Here is an 18,223-nt window from a genome sequence, read left to right as displayed (position 1 = left end):
TTGAGAAATTCTGGAACTACTCTTGTACATATACAACCACACACACACACACTTGGACGAATGGGTAGATATATTGTATATAGAGCCAGATTTCTCACTGTTGGAAGAAGAAGTTACAAAAAAAACAGGGTGTGATTAAAAAAAAAAGGGGGGGGTCGCTAAAGGAAACCCTGTGAGGCTGGATTAGAGTTGGAGGCATCAGTATGGACTCATACAAAAACTAAACTTTTTAGTATGTATACAGACATGCAGAAATGCAGATATGTATGTTTGTGTTTCCTTGCTTTACCCACTTGGACCAGAAGCAGTGATACTCCAGTAGCAATGGACATACCCAGCACCTAGATCTTGGTTTTTTTTGTTTGTTTGTTTTGTTTTTTAAAGATTTTATTTGTTTATTTGACAGACAGAGATCACAAGTAGACAGAGAGGCAGGCAGAGAGAGAGGGAAGCAGGCTCCCTGCTGAGCAGAGAGCCCGATGTGGGACTCGATCCCAGGACCCGGAGATCATGACCTGAGCCGAAGGCAGCAGCTTAACCCACTGAGCCACCCAGGTGCCCTAGATCTTGGTTTCTAAATACCATTCTCCAGTGGAAGGAACCAAGCCTTAGAGAAGTGATTGGTTCCCAGAACTAGGGCAGAGAATATACAAACTGAGCCTAGAATATCTTGTGGTGCTACGAAGTAGAAAGTGCTCTAATAGAAAGGATCGGAGCATGTAGAAAGGTCACAGAAGCCAACCTGTGATAGAGCTCCCAGTGGCCAAATTTGGAACAACCTGAAAAACCAAATAGTAGTATTGGGCTATGATCAAAAGAATAAAATAAGTATCTTTGAGCCCATGCTTGTATCAAGAAATAATTGAGTATTTAAATAAATGCGGGAGAAGGGACAATTCTTTATTACAAAAAACTGCAGTTAAATGTAGAAGGAAGGAGGGAAATAAATCACCACTACATCACCATAGTAATAACTGCCGTAGACAAATATTGATAGATGCTAAAATCGGTGGGCAAAAGTTTAAGCAGAAGTAGGATATTAGCACAGCCTCAAAGTATCTCCCAAAAAGAGGAGTAAGTTGACAAAGAAGAGGAAAATAGTAAATTCATTACAAAGAAAAATAATAAGTTTAGATACTGCTTTAACCAAGTGATCAAAGTTAGTAACATCACAGACTCTAAGGTGGTCCCTAATGATCCTCTTATCCTGGTATTCACATCCTTGTGTAATCTCTTCCTCTCGAGCCTAGACTAGACCTAGCTTCTAACAAACAGAACGATGGCGAAAGTAATGGGATATCATTTCTGAGATTAAGTCGCAAAGAGACTGTGGCTTCTTTCTTGCTTGCTGTCTTACTTTCTCACTTGTTCACTGATGAAAGCCAGTTGCCTCATACAGAGGCCCCCAGCCAAAGCTAGTGAGGAACTCTGTTCCTCAGTCCATGATCCCCTTAGCAACTAAATCCTGCACAGAACATGAAGGAGATTAGAAGATTCTGCCCCAGTCAAGCCTTCAGATGAGACCACAGCCATTCCTGCTGACATTGTCTAAACTGTGCCTGGATTCCTGACCCATAGAAACTGACTTAATACGTGTTAATCCACTAAATTGTGGGATAATTTGTTAGGCAGCAGAAGATGCCTTAATACAAGTGAAACCTTGCAACATCATTGATCACCTGCTATGACACACTGAGAAGGGCACATTGTCTCTGTGATATCTTTCCCAATAACATGTAACTTCAATCAAATCATGAGGATATCAGACAAACACTATCATGGCAAAGCATCAGAATGAGGGACATTCTGCTTTCTAAAAGTATCAAAGGTCATGAAAGTAAGAAAAGACCTAAAAAATATCATGTACTGGAGAAAACTAACAACAACAATGTGCATCCTGGAACATAAAAAGAACGTTAGTTGAAAAACAGGAAATTCTTTTCTAAAGTCTAGTTTAATTAATAGTATTGTACTAATGTTGATTTCCAATAGTATTTACAAATGTTTGATAATTATTCTATGGCAGGGTTTCTCAGCTTTGGCACTGTTGATATTGGGGCTAGATAATTCTCCGTTGGGGTCGCTGTGCATTGTAGGATGTTCAACAACATCCCTGGCCTCTATCCACTAAATGCCAGTAGCATTTCACTATCCACCATTTGTGACAGCCAGAAAAGATGTAAGATATTGCCAAATGTCCCCTGGTGAACAAAAATAACCCCTGGTGATCTCTGTTCTATTACTTTTTTAAGATTTTAAGCAATCTCTACATAGGATGTGGGGTATGAACTCACAACTCCAAGATCAAGAGTCACATGCTCCACCAACTGAGCCAGCCAAGAGCCCCACCACCATTCTATTATTATGTAAGATGTTAACATAATGGATGGCTGGGTAAAGGGTATATGAAAAATCTACACTATTTTTGGAACTCTGTGCTAAGTTAAAATCATCTTTTAAAAAAAGATTACGGTTATGATTATTCTATGTGCTTCTTAAAAAATCAAAATGTTACATTGAAATTAACATTCCTCAATTTTTCCTTCGCCTGAATTACCAGTGGTAATCTAACATATTTGAATGAATCCAGAAATTTTGTTAGTTTTTACACAGTTGAAATAATTATACATATTCTACTACTCATACTGTTCAGCAGCTTCCTTTTTATGCTTTTTAAAGCATTGATAGCTTTCTATAAGAGATCTAATTCTTTTCAATTAATTTTTATTTTTTTGTTTTGTTTTGCTATGCTTTCATACATACTATAATTGCAACATTTACTGTGACTAGCTTTTCTTTTAACCTATCAAACACATATTCCTGCTATGGGCCAGACACTTTTGAGAGCATTCTACAGATTAACTCATTTAATCTTTGCATCAAAGGTATGTATGAGATATATACTTTTTTTTAAGATTTTTTTTAAGGTTTTATTTATTTGACACAGAGATACAGAGTACAAGTAGGCAGAGCAGTAGGCAGAGGGAGAGGGAGAAGCAGGCGCTCCACCGAGCAGGGAGCCGGATGTGGGGCTCAATCCCAGGACCCTGACATCATGAACTGAACCGAAAGCAGCCGTTTAACCGACTGAACCACCCAGGCGCCCCAAGATTTTATTTCTTTATTTGACAGAGCACAAGTAGGCAGAGAGGCCGGCAGAGAGAGGGGGGGGAAGCAGGCTCCCTGCTAAGCAGAGAGCCCCATGCGGGGCCGATCCCAGGACCCTAAGATCATGACCTGAGTGGAAGGCAGAGGCTTAACCCTCTGAGCCACCCAGGCGCCAAGATATATATTCTTATCCTCATTTGCAGAGGGAGAAGCTGAAGCACAGAGTAAGTAATTTGTTCAAGGTCATAGCAAATGGAGGGCCAGGCTTTGAATCCAGCAATCTGGCTCCTGAATGCTCTTAACCTACTACATCATGTCTCAGATTTCTTGTTGACGTGTTTCCCTGTGTTTCATATGACTGCGCCTCATTCTTTTTAATGGTCGGTCACATGGGGTCTAGTTATAGATGAATTATCATTGAACCCTTCCCTGTTGGTGTCTTTGCCTCTCCTATCTATCTCCAGCCTGTCCCCAGGCACCTTCTCAGTGTCCCACAGGTGCTACACACTCAATCATAAATCGATTCAAACAGATCATCAACCTCCTGTCGGCGCGTACTCCTGTGTCCCCAGCTAAGTGGCCATGCCAACACCCACCAGTCACCCAGGACGGAGGCAGGAGCCAGACTGAGAGGGAATAAGTTAGGTAAAGTAGGTTCCAAAGGAAGTAGAAGATGTTTGGGTCAGTGGCATAGGGAAAGGGTTAGTCTTGCAAAAGAAAAAAAAAAAAAAAAAGGTGGGGGCATAGCTTTGGACATCTGGAGGAAACAGGTGGGAAGAGGGAGGATGGAGGAGCCAAATTTAGGCTTCTGGGTTCTTAGCTGCTCATCACCAAGGCAACCACGTTGCTACGGCAACAGCTAAGGCAGCACCGCCTCTTTCAAGTACCTCGTGGGCTGCCGTCACCTCCAAACCACCCAGACACTTCCGCATGGGGGTGCGGGCCGCTGGGAACGGTTTAAGAAGGCGGGAATTACTGCCGCAGTAGCCAATCGGATGCGGCCTGCGGCGAAGGACGCAAAGGAGGGGTCCGGACTTCTCTGAAGCTCGTCAAAGGATGTCGAGAAGGACGGGCTCCAGCCCCTTCCCTACCATTTAGGGGCCGAGTGAGGAAGGAGGCGGGATCCGGGTGAGGCCGTACGGGGGCGGGCCCCAGGTAAACTGCGGGGAGGATCCGCCCAGTCTCGCTGTTACCCAATAGAAAGCCTGAAAGCCTCTCCGGACTGTTTGGGTGCCCAATGAGCATCGTCGCCAGGCCCCGGCTCGAGGCAAACCGAGCCAATCAGCGGCGGCGGTGGGCGGGCGCGGGCGGCATAGGCGGTGCGGTGGAGGCGGAGCGGGCGCTGCGGCAGGAGGGAAGATGGCGGACGAGGAGAAGCTGCCGCCCGGCTGGGAGAAGCGCATGAGCCGCAGCTCAGGTGCCGCGGGGGTCGGGGCTGGGGCGGGGCCGCGCGGGCCCGCGGAAGCAGGGCTCGAGCTCGCCCCTCGGGCGCGGCGCCGCCGCCCGATTCCCGTGGGGTCTTGGCTCCTCCGCGTCTTCCCAGGGTAACGGCCCGGGCCCGTCCCGTGGGGGCTGCGAATCTCAGGAGCGGGGATGCCGAAGGAAACTGAGGCAAGGGGTGGGGCCGGAGAGACCCAGCGCGCTGCCGGGGGCGGTAGGGGGGCGGTGAAGGGCCGGTGATCCCGCTGCACTCCCCCGAGTGATGGCTCTGGCCCTGCGGATCCGGCTGACACCTTCTGGCCTGATGCACCTGACGTCCCTGGGGAACGTCTCTGCACTCCGCTGGGCCCGGGGGGGCACCCCCGGGGAAAGACACCCCAACCCCATGCTCAGGGCGTGGCCCCCAGGGTGTTACCCGGCCTCGGGCCCACAGCCTACTCTTGCTAACTCGCCTGCCATCCCCACCCCATCTCGTGCTTAGTTGGCCTCATCTGGCCCGGTGGTCTTCTGCCTGAGGATGGACCCTGTGCTGGAATCCCGATTTAAGGCTTATCCTCGATAATAATATATCAGTAATAGGGCACGTTCATCTCACCGCCCAGCATTGTGCCAAGTGTGTTTTAAGTGTGTTCTCTCTGAATGACCACGACTCTGGGAGGTAGGTAGTTATTACCCCCATTTTGCAGGTGGGGAGACTGAAGTCGGAAAACTTAAAGAACTCACCCAAGGTCATTCATTCCAGGGGCCGGGGGCTGGATTAGAAGTTTGGCTGCAGAGCCCCCTGCCCTTTGTCACTGCAGACTAGTGAGGAGGGCCCAGCATCTCACCGCACTGCCTCCATAACCCATAAAAATCACAGTCACAGTAATTTCTGTTAATTGAGTGCCAGGCCCTCTGGTGAGCACTTCTCGGATAACATCACTGTTCTCCACATTAACGCTAGGAAGTTATGTCCTTAATTCTGTCACTTCACCCCCACTTTTCAGATGAGAAAACCAGGGTGCTGGGAGGCAGAGGCCATTGCTAAGGTTTTAAGGTCAGTCCCTGGCTCAGCTCTCCCCCAGCGTGCTCCAGCTCTGCTCTGTGGCCGCAGTCTGCAGCACGAATCTCATGCCCGGTTCCGGGCCCCCTCCTGCCATTTCTGCTTGATTCCACCGTAGTGATTTTCCTCAGCGGTGACAGCTCTTCATGGTGCTGGGTGCGAGTCATCCATGCAACCCATGCAAAATCTCAGCCCCTGGGAACGATGCCTGGGCTCTCCTGGGTCCTACTTCAGTCTTCACGCTTACAGCCTTTACTCCTTCCTGCTCCTCAGGCCCTGGGTAACGTCCAGCCCCCAGGAGTGCTGGGCCCTGGGTGTGGGTTAAGAACAGAGCTTTTGTGTTTGACAACTTGGGAGTAATTCCTGCCTCCAACCATGTGTGCCTGGAGCAGAGTGTACCCTCAGGAAACATTACCAAAGATATGGAAAGTGAGGCCTCCTTTCTGTCGTCTGTAGAATGGAGACGATAGCTGTCATACTCCTACTGGGTCCTAGCCACTACCCTTAAGTGTGGTGAGAGCTGTGAGCTCCCTCCATCCTTAGAACGACCCTACAGGCAGGGATTGTTGTGATCTGCATTTTACGGGTGACAAAATCGAGGCCCAGAGAGGGTAGCTCACACAGTGAGTGACAGAAGTGACAGAGCCAGATTTGAACAGGCAGCCTGGCTGCTGGGGGGGGTGCTCCACACCACTCCCTGCCTGGCCCCCCACCCGGCTTTCTCTCTCCTGTCACTCTGGGTTATTTTCCTCCTTGAAATCACCAGTAACGGAATTATTACATTGTCTTATTTGCTTGTCGGCTGCCTGTCTATCCCGACACTGAGAATGTTAGCTCCCTAAGGGCCTGTGGCATGTGGTGGACACTGGATTTGTTGAACGAAGGCATCCCATTGGCCAGCACCTTATCTTGGTGTCCTCTGAGCAGGTCCCCGCTGAATCCCTGCCTCCCCCCCCTTCTCCAGGCCGGGTTTACTACTTCAATCACATCACTAACGCCAGCCAGTGGGAGCGGCCGAGTGGCAACAGCAGCAGTGGCAGCAAAAATGGACAGGGGGAGCCCACCAGGGTCCGCTGCTCACACCTGCTTGTCAAGCACAGCCAGTCACGGCGGCCCTCATCCTGGCGGCAGGAGAAGATCACCAGGACCAAGGAGGAGGCCCTGGAGCTGATTAATGGTGAGCAGGGCTGGAAACAGGTTGGGGGAAGTTGTGGGTGGGGGGAGCGTCGAAATCACACCAGACCCTGCACCCCAGCCAACTCAGCTGTCCACATTGACTGACACGGAAGTGCCTGAACATGACATGACACAGCTGCGCCTCCTATTTTTTCTGTCTGGCATCTGAGGGCGAACCAGGTTAGTCGGGGAGGACCCAGCCTTGGGGACTGGCAGACCTGGGTTCAGGTGGTAGCTATACCCTGTAAGCTCCAGGACCTTGGGGGACTTGAGTAACCTCTATAAGACTCAGTTTTCACCTCTGTAAAATGGGCATTTTCACGTACCTGCCCCTGAGGCCCAGGTGAGAGTGTTTGGTCCGAGTGGCCCTCAGTCAGTGGGAGCTGTTGTTGATGGTAACGTCATCGAGCAGGGTTCTGGGACACATAGGTGGGTGGGTCGGGAGCGAGGTTGGAAAAGTAGCAACGTAGAACTTGCTAGCAGAGTCCGTGAATTACTTCTGCCCTGACAAAGGAGGCTGTTCCTGTCTCTGCTCTGTGCTTCCTCCAGAGTCTAGAGCACCGATGAGTACACAAACCTTTTCTTTAAGAAGGTCAGACGGTAAATATGTTAGATTTTGTAGGCCGTACAGGTCTGCTTTGTAATTGATAGCAGCCTGAGATAATATGTACACAAGCAGGTGTGTCAGTAAAACATTATGAAAACAGGAGCATTTAGTTCATTATGGCCGTCAGTTGCAGAACCCTGTTACAGAGCCGCCGAGCATGGCCGCCACTACCTACATGGGGCTGTTTCCATTTAAATTAATGAAAATTAAGTCCTGTTAGAGATGGGTTCCTCACACTGCCGTACTTGCAGTGCTCAGTAGCCACATGGGGCGAGCGGCTGTCATCTTCACGCAGATCTAAAACACTTCCATCCTTACAGGAAGTTCTATGGGACAAGGCTGGTCTGGATCTCATGTGTGGTGTCCCCATTCAGGCTCTGCCACCACAGACCCCCAGACCGCTCCTGGGCTGCTCTTTTTTTTTTTTTTAAGATTTTATTTATTTGACAGACAATGATCACAAGTAGGCAGAGAGGCAGGCAGAGAAAGAGGAGGAAACAGGCTCCCTGCTGAGCAGAGAGCTGTATGCGGGACTCGATCCCAGGACCCCGGGATCATGACCTGAGCCAAAGGCAGAGGCTTTAACCCACTGAGCCACCCAGGGGCCCCTCTCCTGGGCTGTTCTTACCCCATGTGACCCAGTGCCTCACCCCGACCCAGCCAGGCTGAGTGCCCTTCTCGCTCTGCCCAGCCCTGGCTGTGTGACCTTGAGCCAGTTACTTAACATCTCTGAACCTGTCTTTTCACTTGTAAAAGTTGTGGGTTTTTTTGTTTTGTTTTGTTATTGTTTTGTTTTTTATTAAAGATTTTATTTATTTATTTGACAGAGACCGAGGGAGATCACAAATAGGCAGAGAGGCAGGCGTGGGGTGGGGTGGGGAGCAGGCTCCCTGCTGAGCAGAGAGCCTGATGCAGGGCTCCATCCCAGGACCCTGAGATCATGACCCAAGCCAAAGGCAGAGGCTTAACCCACTGAGCCACCCAGGTGCCCCAGAAGTTGTGTTTTGATAATAGGACTTACACCCCCTAGGGTAGTTGTGAAGACTCTGACCCAGGGCAGTAAAGCGTAAATAACAGTTCTGGTGTCTAGTAAACGTTCTCTAATTGCTAGCGGTCATGATGATTGTTGTTAGGAGCACAGGCCTGGCAAAGTGCACCCTCGGTCAGTACAGACTGTTGTTCTGCTGGTCCAGTTATCATTTGGTCCAGGATTTGGCCTCCAGGGTATTACACCCACCCACAGCACTCGCCCCCCCCCCCGCCCCCGTACAATGTCTGGCCCCTGCGAGCCTCACACCTCGCCGTTATAAAGAGGAACAGAGTTCACATACAGAATCTGGAAGGCAGATGAAAGAGCTCACCTCATGAGCTCCGTGAGGACAGGGACTGGCTCTCTTCTCTCCATAGTCCCACCGCTCTACACACAGCCTGGCCTACCATCAGTACTCACAGCCTTGTTTCAGGAACCAGCAGGAAGCGAGAAGGATTCCTAGCAGAGAAAGTGGCACAAGTAAAGGCCTGGGGCAGGGCCATAGCCAGGACTTAGGAAGGCCGCGTAGGGGGACTGCGAGGGGATGAGAACCTTCAAGGGCACGTCCCAGCAGGGTTAAGGGGACCCCTGAGTGAGGCGAAGGCACTTTGCTCTCAGGAAAGAGCTATGTGGCTGGAGTGTGAAGGGCCAGGGACGCTGGAAGGCCCAGAGCTCAGGCCGGGTGGGTCTAGCAGTGAGCAATGAGGGGCTTCTGGCTGCCCCAGGGGAAGAGGAGGAAGTGAGTGGGGAAAGCCCAGAGAATCACACAGTGACTTGGGTCTTCCCAGCTCAAGTGGTCCCTGTTCTGAAGCTTTGGGACCCACAAGAATGGGCAAAAGGCAAGAGGCATTTGGAGACTGAGTGGTAAGAGGGGACTTGGGAAGAGGCGCAGTCTGGGGAGGGACTCATTAAGTCTGAGGGGTCCAAGGAAGAGCCGTTGGGGGGCGACTGGGAGAGAGTCTAGATTCAGCAGAGCAGCCAGGCCAGAGATGGAGACCTTTGGGACAGTCTTGGCAAGAGATGGCTGGAGGCTGAGGCAGGAGGGCACGGGGAGATCTGAGCATGGCTGTCAGGCCACGGGGACTGCCTGGGAGGGCCGGTGAGAGTGCCTCCCCGTCTTCAGGATGGACGGGGTGTGCTCTTGCTGGGCTGATGCTGTGGCAGGTGCCGAGGTCATCTTAGGTCTTGGAGAATGAGGATCGGGGAGGTGCTCCCAGGAGCACCAGGTGCCGGGGCCTAACCTAAGTCAGTGCAGACTCGGGCATGTTAGCAGCAGCTGGATGCACGGACCGCGAAGATGGCCTGGGGAGAGCTGTGAGAGGACGTGCAGCTACAGGCAGTGCTGCCCGAGGGGCCACGGAGGGGTGAGGGGAGCAGATGCCGGAGAGGTCCGGAGGCAGAATCAGGTTGGTTTGCTGGGCGGGGCGGGGTGAGGTCAGAACTCGTGGGACTCATCCTGCAGTCACACACAGATGGAGCCTGTGCCAGCCGTGTGGCCTTGGGCAAGTGTCTCAGAGCCTTCCTTAGCTGCATCATCGCAGGGGCAGGATGCCGATGAGATCAGGGGCCGGCCAGCGGAGCAGTGGGCTCAGTGCCAGGCTCTTGGTGTTTACATGGGGACCCCAGGCATTCAGGCATGTGTGGTTGGTGGCCAAGGTCAGGACAGTGCATCTGCTGCTTCCCTGAAAGAGCTCTGGGCAGCCTGATGGGCTCCACATGTAGACCATCCAATGACCTTGGCCTTTTTGCTCAGTGTCTTGAGGTGGGGCTAGAGCGGGCCCCCTCAGGGGTCATTAGGTGGGCTCAGTGAGACAGCCCAGGCCATGGTGTGCCTCATAACCAGACGCTTGTGTGCTGGGTCGGCAAGCTGGGGGCATCCAGACCCGATTTTCTCTTCCATGAAAGAGGATGTTCCCTCTGTCCTGGGCTTGTTCTGGGCAATCAAAAGATCAGGCTTGGGGCTCGAATCTCATCAGTACCCATTTAGGTCCAGTTCTCCCCACTGCCCCGAGGGGACAGGCTGCCTGCGGTAAGAGCCAGCGCGTCTGCATTTTCTGCTGAGGTTCCTTTTCCTCTGCAGCTGCTGGGCTGTGGCCAGGCCCTGTCAGGGATCTGAGGACCAACTGCCTGTCCTTGCCTAAGGAGGCCAGGCTGTGGAGAAGCCCTCTCCACCTGCTCCCCATCCCTCCACCCACATGTGCTCAGGGCCTGAGGGTCCCAGGGAGGCCCCAGGGCAAGGAGCAGCTCCTCAGCACACAGCCATGCCCAGGACTTGAGGGTCCCAGGGAGGCAGCAATCCCCTCAGACATACCGAGGGTCTGAGGGTCAGTGAGCACTTTTGGCCTAGTGTCCCCACCCAAGGTCTGGGAGTCCCTTCCAGACTGCCGGCTTCAGGCTGGGTCTCTGGTCTCTGTGGGCCCCTCCCCCTGGATCTTGGGTGTTCTAGGACAGCAGATCTAATCCTGTCACCTTTTTCTCTGTCTAGGCTCCTTCCCTAGTTTGTCTCTAAATCTTTTAGAGGTGCTTGGGTGACCCAGTTGGTTAAGCACCCAACTCTTAATTTAAGTTCAGGTCATGATCTCAGGGTTGTGAGATCGAGCCCCACATTGGGCTCTGCCCTTGGGCATGGAGCCTGCTTAGGATTCTCTCTCCCTCTCCCTCTGCGCCTCCCTTCCTTTAAAAAAAAAAAAGTGTCAGAGACCACCCCCTTTGTTTACTCACTTTCCCCTAAATAATTGTGGTGCATTAGCTCAGGGTTCTATACAGAATACCACGGGCTGGGTGTCTATTTGCCACAGTTCTGGGGCTGGAAGTCTGAGATGAAGGTTCTGGTAAAGACGCTCTTTCTGGCTTGACCGCTGCCTTCTCCCTGTGTGCTCCTCTGGCCTTTCCTTGGTGTGTGCACATGGGGAATGAGACACGGAGCTCTCTAGGATCTCTTCTTGTAAGGGCACTAATCCTGTGGGATCAGGGGCCTCCCTTATGACCTCATTTAACCCTGATCACTTGTGTGAAGGCCCCTCTCCAAAAACAGGCACATTGGGGATTGAGGCTTCAACATATGAATTTGGGGGGACACAGTTCAGTCCGTAACATAGGGATGGACAGCTGGTAACTCTCAGGAGCTTGCTCTGTGCCAGCAGGAACTACCCCTCCTGGGAGCCTTCCAAGGTGGGAGCTGCTATCATTAGCCCATTTTACAGGCCAGGCAAATAAACCTCCGAGAGGCAATCAGCCACCAGCGTCATGGAGCTCGGGGTGGGTAGAGCTGAGGTCCGAATGCGGCAGTGGGGGTCTGGAGTTTGCCCTCCTTGGCCTCAGAGACGCACTGAGCAGGCCAGCCTGTGATCTGACCACAGGTGCTCTTTTGTCATTCAGCCAGTTTCAGGGTCTCCTGAGCTCCCCGACCAGGTGGGGGTTCCCTGCTTCAGACTGGGAGCTCCTTGAGAGGCCGCCCCCTGGTCTGCCTCTCTCATCCGGAGCCCCATTGGATGGGTGCTGTCTTGGTGAGGGGAGCAGGCAGGCCAGGGTGTTGTGGGGGCGGAGTGTCTGGTAGGTGCTTCCTTTTTCTCCCCCTCTTGAGCCTTCTGATCTGAGGTGCACGGAGGAAAACCATGAGGTTTCAGCATTCCTGCCTAAAGAGCGGAGGGGTGGATCCCTCTCCCTCCTTCCCCGTGCGCTGTTTCTGTCTCATTTATTGATGGATTCCTTCGCATTAGCGAGCACCTGTTCTGTGCATGGAGCCGGGTGCTGGGAGCACAGCCATGAACAAGGGCAGCCGGCCCTGCCCTCCCGGCGCAAGGCGGGTGGCAGACACACAGACGGGGCACAGGCAAATGCAGGGAGGCACCTCACACAGCAAAGTCTGGGGAAGGGCTCCCGGGTGAGGCCAGAGGATGACACATGAGCTTCCTGCAGGGAGAGACCATTAAGCAGTGGCCTCAAGGTGGTGGGAGCAGGGCGGGACTGGGAGAGATGTCCCCAGGGGATGGGGTAATCCTGAGCCAAGGGGATGCACAGGGGTCTGAAGTTCCCCTTGCATCTTGGCTTGTGGCCAGCCTGCTGAAAATCAGCTTCTAGAAAGGAGAGATCAAAAAGGAATTGGGTGTTTTGTTTTTAATCACTTGAGGCTCCTATCCAAGCAGAAAGTTTCCCGAGAGTTGGCTGGTCAGAGGAAGATTTGGGTGCTGTGAACAATGGCGGGCAAAAGCTTGGCTTTTATTTGATTTTTAGGCTGATATCTGTGTACCTGGGCCAGGCCATCTAGTCTCAGGGTCCCTGCTGCCCCTCTGTCCCAGCTCCTGGAGCCTGGCCTGGTCGTGCGGGGGCGGGGCTCGGGGTGGGGCCTGGCGCCGCCGGTGCTGGGCATGTGCGGACAGGGACGGTGGACCAGGACCGAGGAGAACCCTATGTGCTCAGGATTCTCCAGCCCGCGAATCGAGGTCCAGACAGAAGGGAGAGGAGGAGGAATCTCGAGGCTTCCCAGGTGAGGCGGAGAGACGGCCACAAGTCCAAGGAGCGGACATGGGGGGGGGGTCTTAATAACGTCCGCCTCAGGGTGGATCACGGGTGGGTGCAGCTGGCACAGGGGGGCCGCCGAGCAGCCCCAGCGGGGCATGACAGGCAGACACCACCGCTGCCTACAGAGGGCGGGGCTTGTGTCACGCCAGCGAGCCTTTCTGGCCAAGCAGCCTATCACACTGGCGACCAGACCAGGCTGAGCCCTACGGGCCAGGGGGCCCTGGGATGGGCACATCACACAGACACAGGGGGAACCTTCCCACTGAGACGCACAGCCCTCGTGGAAGGGAGAACTGTGACAGCGAGTGTCGTCTGTCAAGGTGTCCGTGCCAGGCGCTGTGCTTCGTGTCCCTGTGGCCTGCTGGCAAGTGACTAATGGTTCAGAGGCAAAGGGATGGTCAGGACAGGACAGAAGTGACGGGAACCTGGGGAACGCGGGGGTGATGGGGCCAGCTTGGTTGCTTCCAGATCAGACACCAGGACGCTGGTCGCTATCGTGTCATGCATGGTTGTCGTCATGGTTTGCTGTTTGATTGTGGTCCTTGCAAGGTTTGCACTAGCTCAGCGTCCAGCAGATGAGCCGACTGGGTGTCTGGGCCTCAGAGCACCAGGTGGATTAGCCAGCAGTGTCCCCGTGGTGCTCAGACAGGAGCAATGGACAGAAGTGTCACGGAGGTGTTAAGAAGCCCACCAGCGGGTGTGACAGGAAGAGCCGCATGTTCAGTGTGGGTGGGTGTGCGGAATGTCCCGGGAACGTAGCTGCCTGGGAAGCCATGTGGGACCAGCTCGGGTTGAGGGGCCATTCTGGTGGTCGGGAACTGGGTGTCCTGGGAGCCCACCCAGTGGCTGCACCAGTGGGCACAGGGACAAGACCAGTGAGAATGGTATTCGTGTGCTGGGCAGCTGGTTGGAGCAGGACGGGGAGTACTTAGGGGAGGAAAGGATGGGTTCTGGCTCCAAGGGCTCCTGCCTGAACTCCAGAGCAAGTGGGGGCTCTTCTCCACCAGGCACACACAGTCCTCCTGCGCGCTTTGCTCCCCACGTGCTACCCCTGACCTCCCTCGCCCCCCAGGGAGAATCGGTCCCCAACAGGGCAGTTTGTGCCACAAAGAGGGTGAAGCCAGTGTGATGCCAGCAGAGCCTCTTCGGGCAGCTAGGAGAACTGTGTCAGCTGCCTCTGGGGCCACGGCCCATGGGAGTGACAGGTGTCCTACCTAGGTTGCCTTGTGGTCTCTTCACAACACCCCAGGAAGCAGCCTGGGCCTTCCTCCCAGTTTCAATAACGTTGGACAACTGAGGCCCAGGGGCTGAGAATTCAGCCGACGCCCCTGGCAGAGCTGGCCTGGTGCCCCAGCCTCCCGCCTTTCTCCTAGAAGCCTCTAGAAAATTTCCCCATCGCCGCTCTGGGGATCTTGGTGGGGGCCCTGGGTCCCAGCATCCCTCTTCAGTGTCTGCCCTGCCTTCTGTTCTCCTCCCCAGCAGGGCCTGGAAGTAGATTTTTTCCCCCAAAATATGTGTTGAGGGTGGGAAGAGGTCATGCTATGTTCATGTTGTTGGCGGGGAGCGGCAGGGGTGACAAAGGGAGCAGGGCTGGAGGAATGGGTGTGAGACCAGCACTGAGGCCACCGCGGGGTCAGGTGTCCACACATGTCGGGGAGGCGGCATGGCATTTGTGGACGTGTGTGAGGCGAGTGTTCACACGTGCGCGTGTGCAGAGTTGGGCAGGGTTGCACGCCTTCCTTCCGAGTGAAGAGCCGTCCTCCACCTGGAGCCCTGCACCCCGTCCTGCCTGCCTTTGATGCCAGGTCTCCCTGTATGTCCCCATGTCATGTGTGTCCACAGGCTACATCCAGAAGATCAAGTCAGGAGAGGAAGACTTTGAATCTCTGGCCTCACAGTTCAGCGACTGCAGCTCGGCCAAGGCCAGGGGAGACCTGGGTGCCTTCAGCAGAGGTGCGTGGGGAGCGGGCCCTACCTAACCTTAGCGGAGCCTCTGTCCCATCAGTTGGGAGGGACAGCCCTGGCTACACAGGCATTCAGGGTCCACTGGGTGGCAGCACAGTCCTGCAAGCTTCAGAGGGACTTGCTCTGCTTTGGTGGGGGGGGGGGGCGAGGGGCGGGGGAATGCTGCAGAGCCTTCTGCCTGGTGTCCTTCCCTCCTGCCGTGGGGAGTGGGATTGAGGGTCTCTCTGTGCAGTTGTTCCCGGCACAGACCCAGCAAAGCAGGTACTGGCTGCCATTTGCCCCTCCTCTGGTTGAGGGGTATAAGGCTGGGTCCCCTGAGAGCCCTGGGGCTGTCCCTAGGAATGCCCCTCCCAACACCACCCTCAGGAATGGGGAAAGCAGTGGGGAGGAGAGGAGAGTTCAGATCAGCAGCCCTGAGTGTAGCCCTCTCTGGCTCAGTCAGTGGGAAGGGAGGAGCAGGAGCAGGAGCATATCAGGCCACCTCCTCCTCCTTTCCCTCCTCCACCGCCTCCATCCTGGGGTCTGCAGAGCATCAGGGAGGGGCCCATGATGGGGTGAGGAGTGTGGGGAGAGCTGGCAAGGGGCTGTCAGCTGCCTGCCCGCCCCAGGAGGCAGGCGGGACGGATGATGCGGCAGGGGCTGCCACCGGGGGCCTTGGGAGGCGAGTTCATCACTGAAATGTGCCTCCCAAGTGCGCAGCGGCGGCAGCCGCTCTGCCTGCCATCCCTCATGCTGTCCCTGGGCTTCCTGGGGCCGCCTTAATGGCTCTGCCGCCCCACTGACAGGGCCATAAACCGCATGACAAATGAGCGTGGGGCTCGGCGCAGGTGGGAGCCCCATCTGTCCGCGCCCCACCCAGGCTTGGCCTGTGCCCGAGCCTTGACCCCCACACGCCACCCCTGCCGCTTCTCCAGGTCAGATGCAGAAGCCATTCGAAGATGCCTCCTTTGCGCTGCGGACGGGGGAGATGAGCGGCCCCGTGTTCACGGATTCCGGCATCCATATCATCCTACGCACGGAGTGAGGGCTGTGGGTGGCTTAGGCCTGGCCTGCAGGGGCGGGTGGGGCGGAACAGGGATGGCTGGGCCCACAGACTCTGCTCCCTGCTGTCGGCTGGCCAGCGGGTGCCCCTCCCTGCTGACGTCACAGTATTTATTGTTCCCAAAATGGCTGAGGGGAGCGCTTCGCCCTTGGGGGTCCCCCTCTGCCCCCGGCTGGGGCTGTCCCTGCCAGACTCTTCTCCCCTTTAGGAATTGACTTGAGAAGGGCAGGTGGGTGGGGAGGCTCCCGGACTGAAGGGGTGGGGATGACCTGTCCCAAAGAGAAGACCTCGTCAGCCGAGCTGCCCCCTGTGTCCCTCCTCGCCACCCAGGTCCGGACGGGGGCAGGACGGCCTTGTTTCTGGTTATGCTATATTCCTCTGTTCAGCTGCAAAAAGCAAATGCTCCACGTGGGGCCCAGGCTGCCCGCCACCTCGGGGCCCTCACTGGGGGGCAGTGCAGCCCCCTCTGCACCCTCGATTAAACTTGGAACCACTACTGTGCTGTCCTGTGTCTCGATGCCGCCCTGCTGAAGTGAGGGGGGAGCTGTCAGGAGCCACCATCTTCCACTGTCTCTAGTGTCCCAAGTATCCAGGCTGCATCTTATCCCTGAGAAGCCCTCCTTCATCCTGGGCCCGGGTTGGAGGTGGGGGGGTGTCCCAGCAGGGAAGTGGGGCACCAGTGTCTGTGGTCCTCAAACTTGGGCGTTCAAGAATGTTCTAGAATGCAGGGGCAGTGCCCTGACCTCACCTCACATCTCTGGATTCAGTGGGTCAGGGTGGAGCTGGGGATCTGCAGGGGATCCTTGGCGAGACAGACCGCAGCCCGCAGGCCCCCCCCCCCCCCCACCCCACCGGTCCTGGCTGTCCTCTGCGCACGCACACACCCACGAGCCACTCCCAGCTAGAACAAATGACACGCAGCACCCTGAGGCCTGCTTTCCTGTTACCACAAACGTTTCTGGCAGGTTGTTCCTGGGTCCTGCCTTCTTCTCAGGTGCTGTTACCTTAGCAACAGGGGACCAGCCACGAAGGGAGGGGGGCTACTCCCATGTGGCCTGTGGGTGTGCCCCACCTGCCTTCTGTCACCTCCTCACAGCTACCTCTGTGCTGGGGCCTGGGGCAGGGCCCCAGTTCAGTCAAGAGGTTTATGGGCTTAGCCCAGTCCGCTTCCCCTCATTGAATGGGAACCAGCCCAGATTGGGGGCGGGGCCATGCAGGCCAGCAGGGCTTGGGACCTGAACAAAAGAAGCCCTGCCTGGCCCCACCCCAAGGGAGGCCTCTAGGGCTGTCGCAGTAACAAGTCACCTGGGCCAGCTCCCATCTGGCCGGTTTCTAGAGCAATCGCTGTCTGCTTGTGGCCTGCCAGAGTGTATGTCATTAGGAAGGTTTAATGGGCTTCTTCTCCACTCTGGCAGGCTGGAGGGGGGCTGCGGGCTGACTGCACCTCGAGACAGCATCCCCCATCACCTGTGGGGGCCAGCAGCACCAACGATTCTGTGGGGTCGGGGAGTGATCACACTCCTCCGGACCCCCGGAGCCTCTGGGATGGAGCAGAAACAAAGGGGGTGGACAGGGGGACTGAGAGGCTGCTGGGGAGCGTTGTAGGTTTTCCTGTGTGAGGCTGGCCGGGAAATGGTCTTTGTGGCATTCTCTGTCACTTTGGGCATCCAGGCGTGTGTGTGCGCGCGCGCACACATGTGCACCAGCACCCAAGCAGGCCTGTGGCCATGTGACTCTCGTTATCCCTAGGTGTGTGTCCTGTGTGACACTAGGGAGTCCCCGTGACCACCTCCATCCACGGACCTCCTCCTTTGTCTAGCTGTGCAGCCGCCAAACCCAAACACGAAAGAACACCACTGGCCAGTGGACGCGCCCCCGAGCGCACTCAGCCTAAGCGCGACTCATGGTTGAGTAGCTGCGGCTTCCCTCACCTGCTCCACACCCCCGCCCCCCACCTGCCTCCTGCCTGGAGGTGGGGTCGTAAATCCCAGGCCTTCTGGATGGTGACAGCGGTGCAGTCACCCCTCCTGTCCCCTCGGTCTGGCATTCCCCAGCCCAAAATGCCCCGGGGGTGGGGACCGTTTCCAACGTTCTGCCAAGGGCACCAGCTCAGGCTTCTGCGGCCACGTCGCGTTGCTAAGATGGGTCACCTCAACTTGGGGTAACCCAGGCACTGCCACGGGATGGGCTATGACACTTCCCCACTGTAGTCGGGCACACGTCCACAAGGGCGCCCGTCAGGGGCGGTGGCCTGCAGCCTAAGGCGCACAGGGATCCTGGCCTGGGTCGGGG

The 18,223-nt window shown here is 55.3% G+C and overlaps 1 protein-coding gene across 1 annotated transcript; it reads left to right on the top strand.

Moving 5' to 3' along the window:
• Positions 1-4,321: 4,321 nt before the first annotated feature.
• Positions 4,322-16,428, top strand: LOC111162453 (peptidylprolyl cis/trans isomerase, NIMA-interacting 1). Its single transcript, XM_022526884.1, has 4 exons — positions 4,322-4,525; positions 6,555-6,767; positions 14,767-14,877; positions 15,804-16,428. The coding sequence occupies exons 1-4, from the start codon at positions 4,468-4,470 to the stop codon at positions 15,911-15,913; spliced, it is 492 nt and encodes a 163-aa protein (XP_022382592.1). The 5' UTR covers positions 4,322-4,467; the 3' UTR covers positions 15,914-16,428.
• Positions 16,429-18,223: the final 1,795 nt, after the last annotated feature.

This window comes from Enhydra lutris, unplaced genomic scaffold (genome assembly GCF_002288905.1).
Source record: "Enhydra lutris kenyoni isolate GAN:26980312 unplaced genomic scaffold, ASM228890v2 scaffoldscaffold92, whole genome shotgun sequence".
Taxonomy (NCBI): Eukaryota; Metazoa; Chordata; class Mammalia; order Carnivora; family Mustelidae; genus Enhydra; species Enhydra lutris.
Note: the sequence above shows the minus strand (reverse complement) of the source record. Positions and strands in the feature narration are given on the sequence as shown.

Bases quoted from the DNA above. Each gene is read 5' to 3' on its own strand.
- LOC111162453 (XM_022526884.1), top strand. From the start codon at position 4,468: ATGGCGGACGAGGAGAAGCTGCCGCCCGGCTGGGAGAAGCGCATGAGC. The intron at 4,526-6,554 runs GTGCCGCGGGGG...CCCCTTCTCCAG, and splicing joins GCGCATGAGCCGCAGCTCAG to GCCGGGTTTACTACTTCAAT. The intron at 14,878-15,803 runs GTGCGTGGGGAG...CCGCTTCTCCAG, and splicing joins CCTGGGTGCCTTCAGCAGAG to GTCAGATGCAGAAGCCATTC.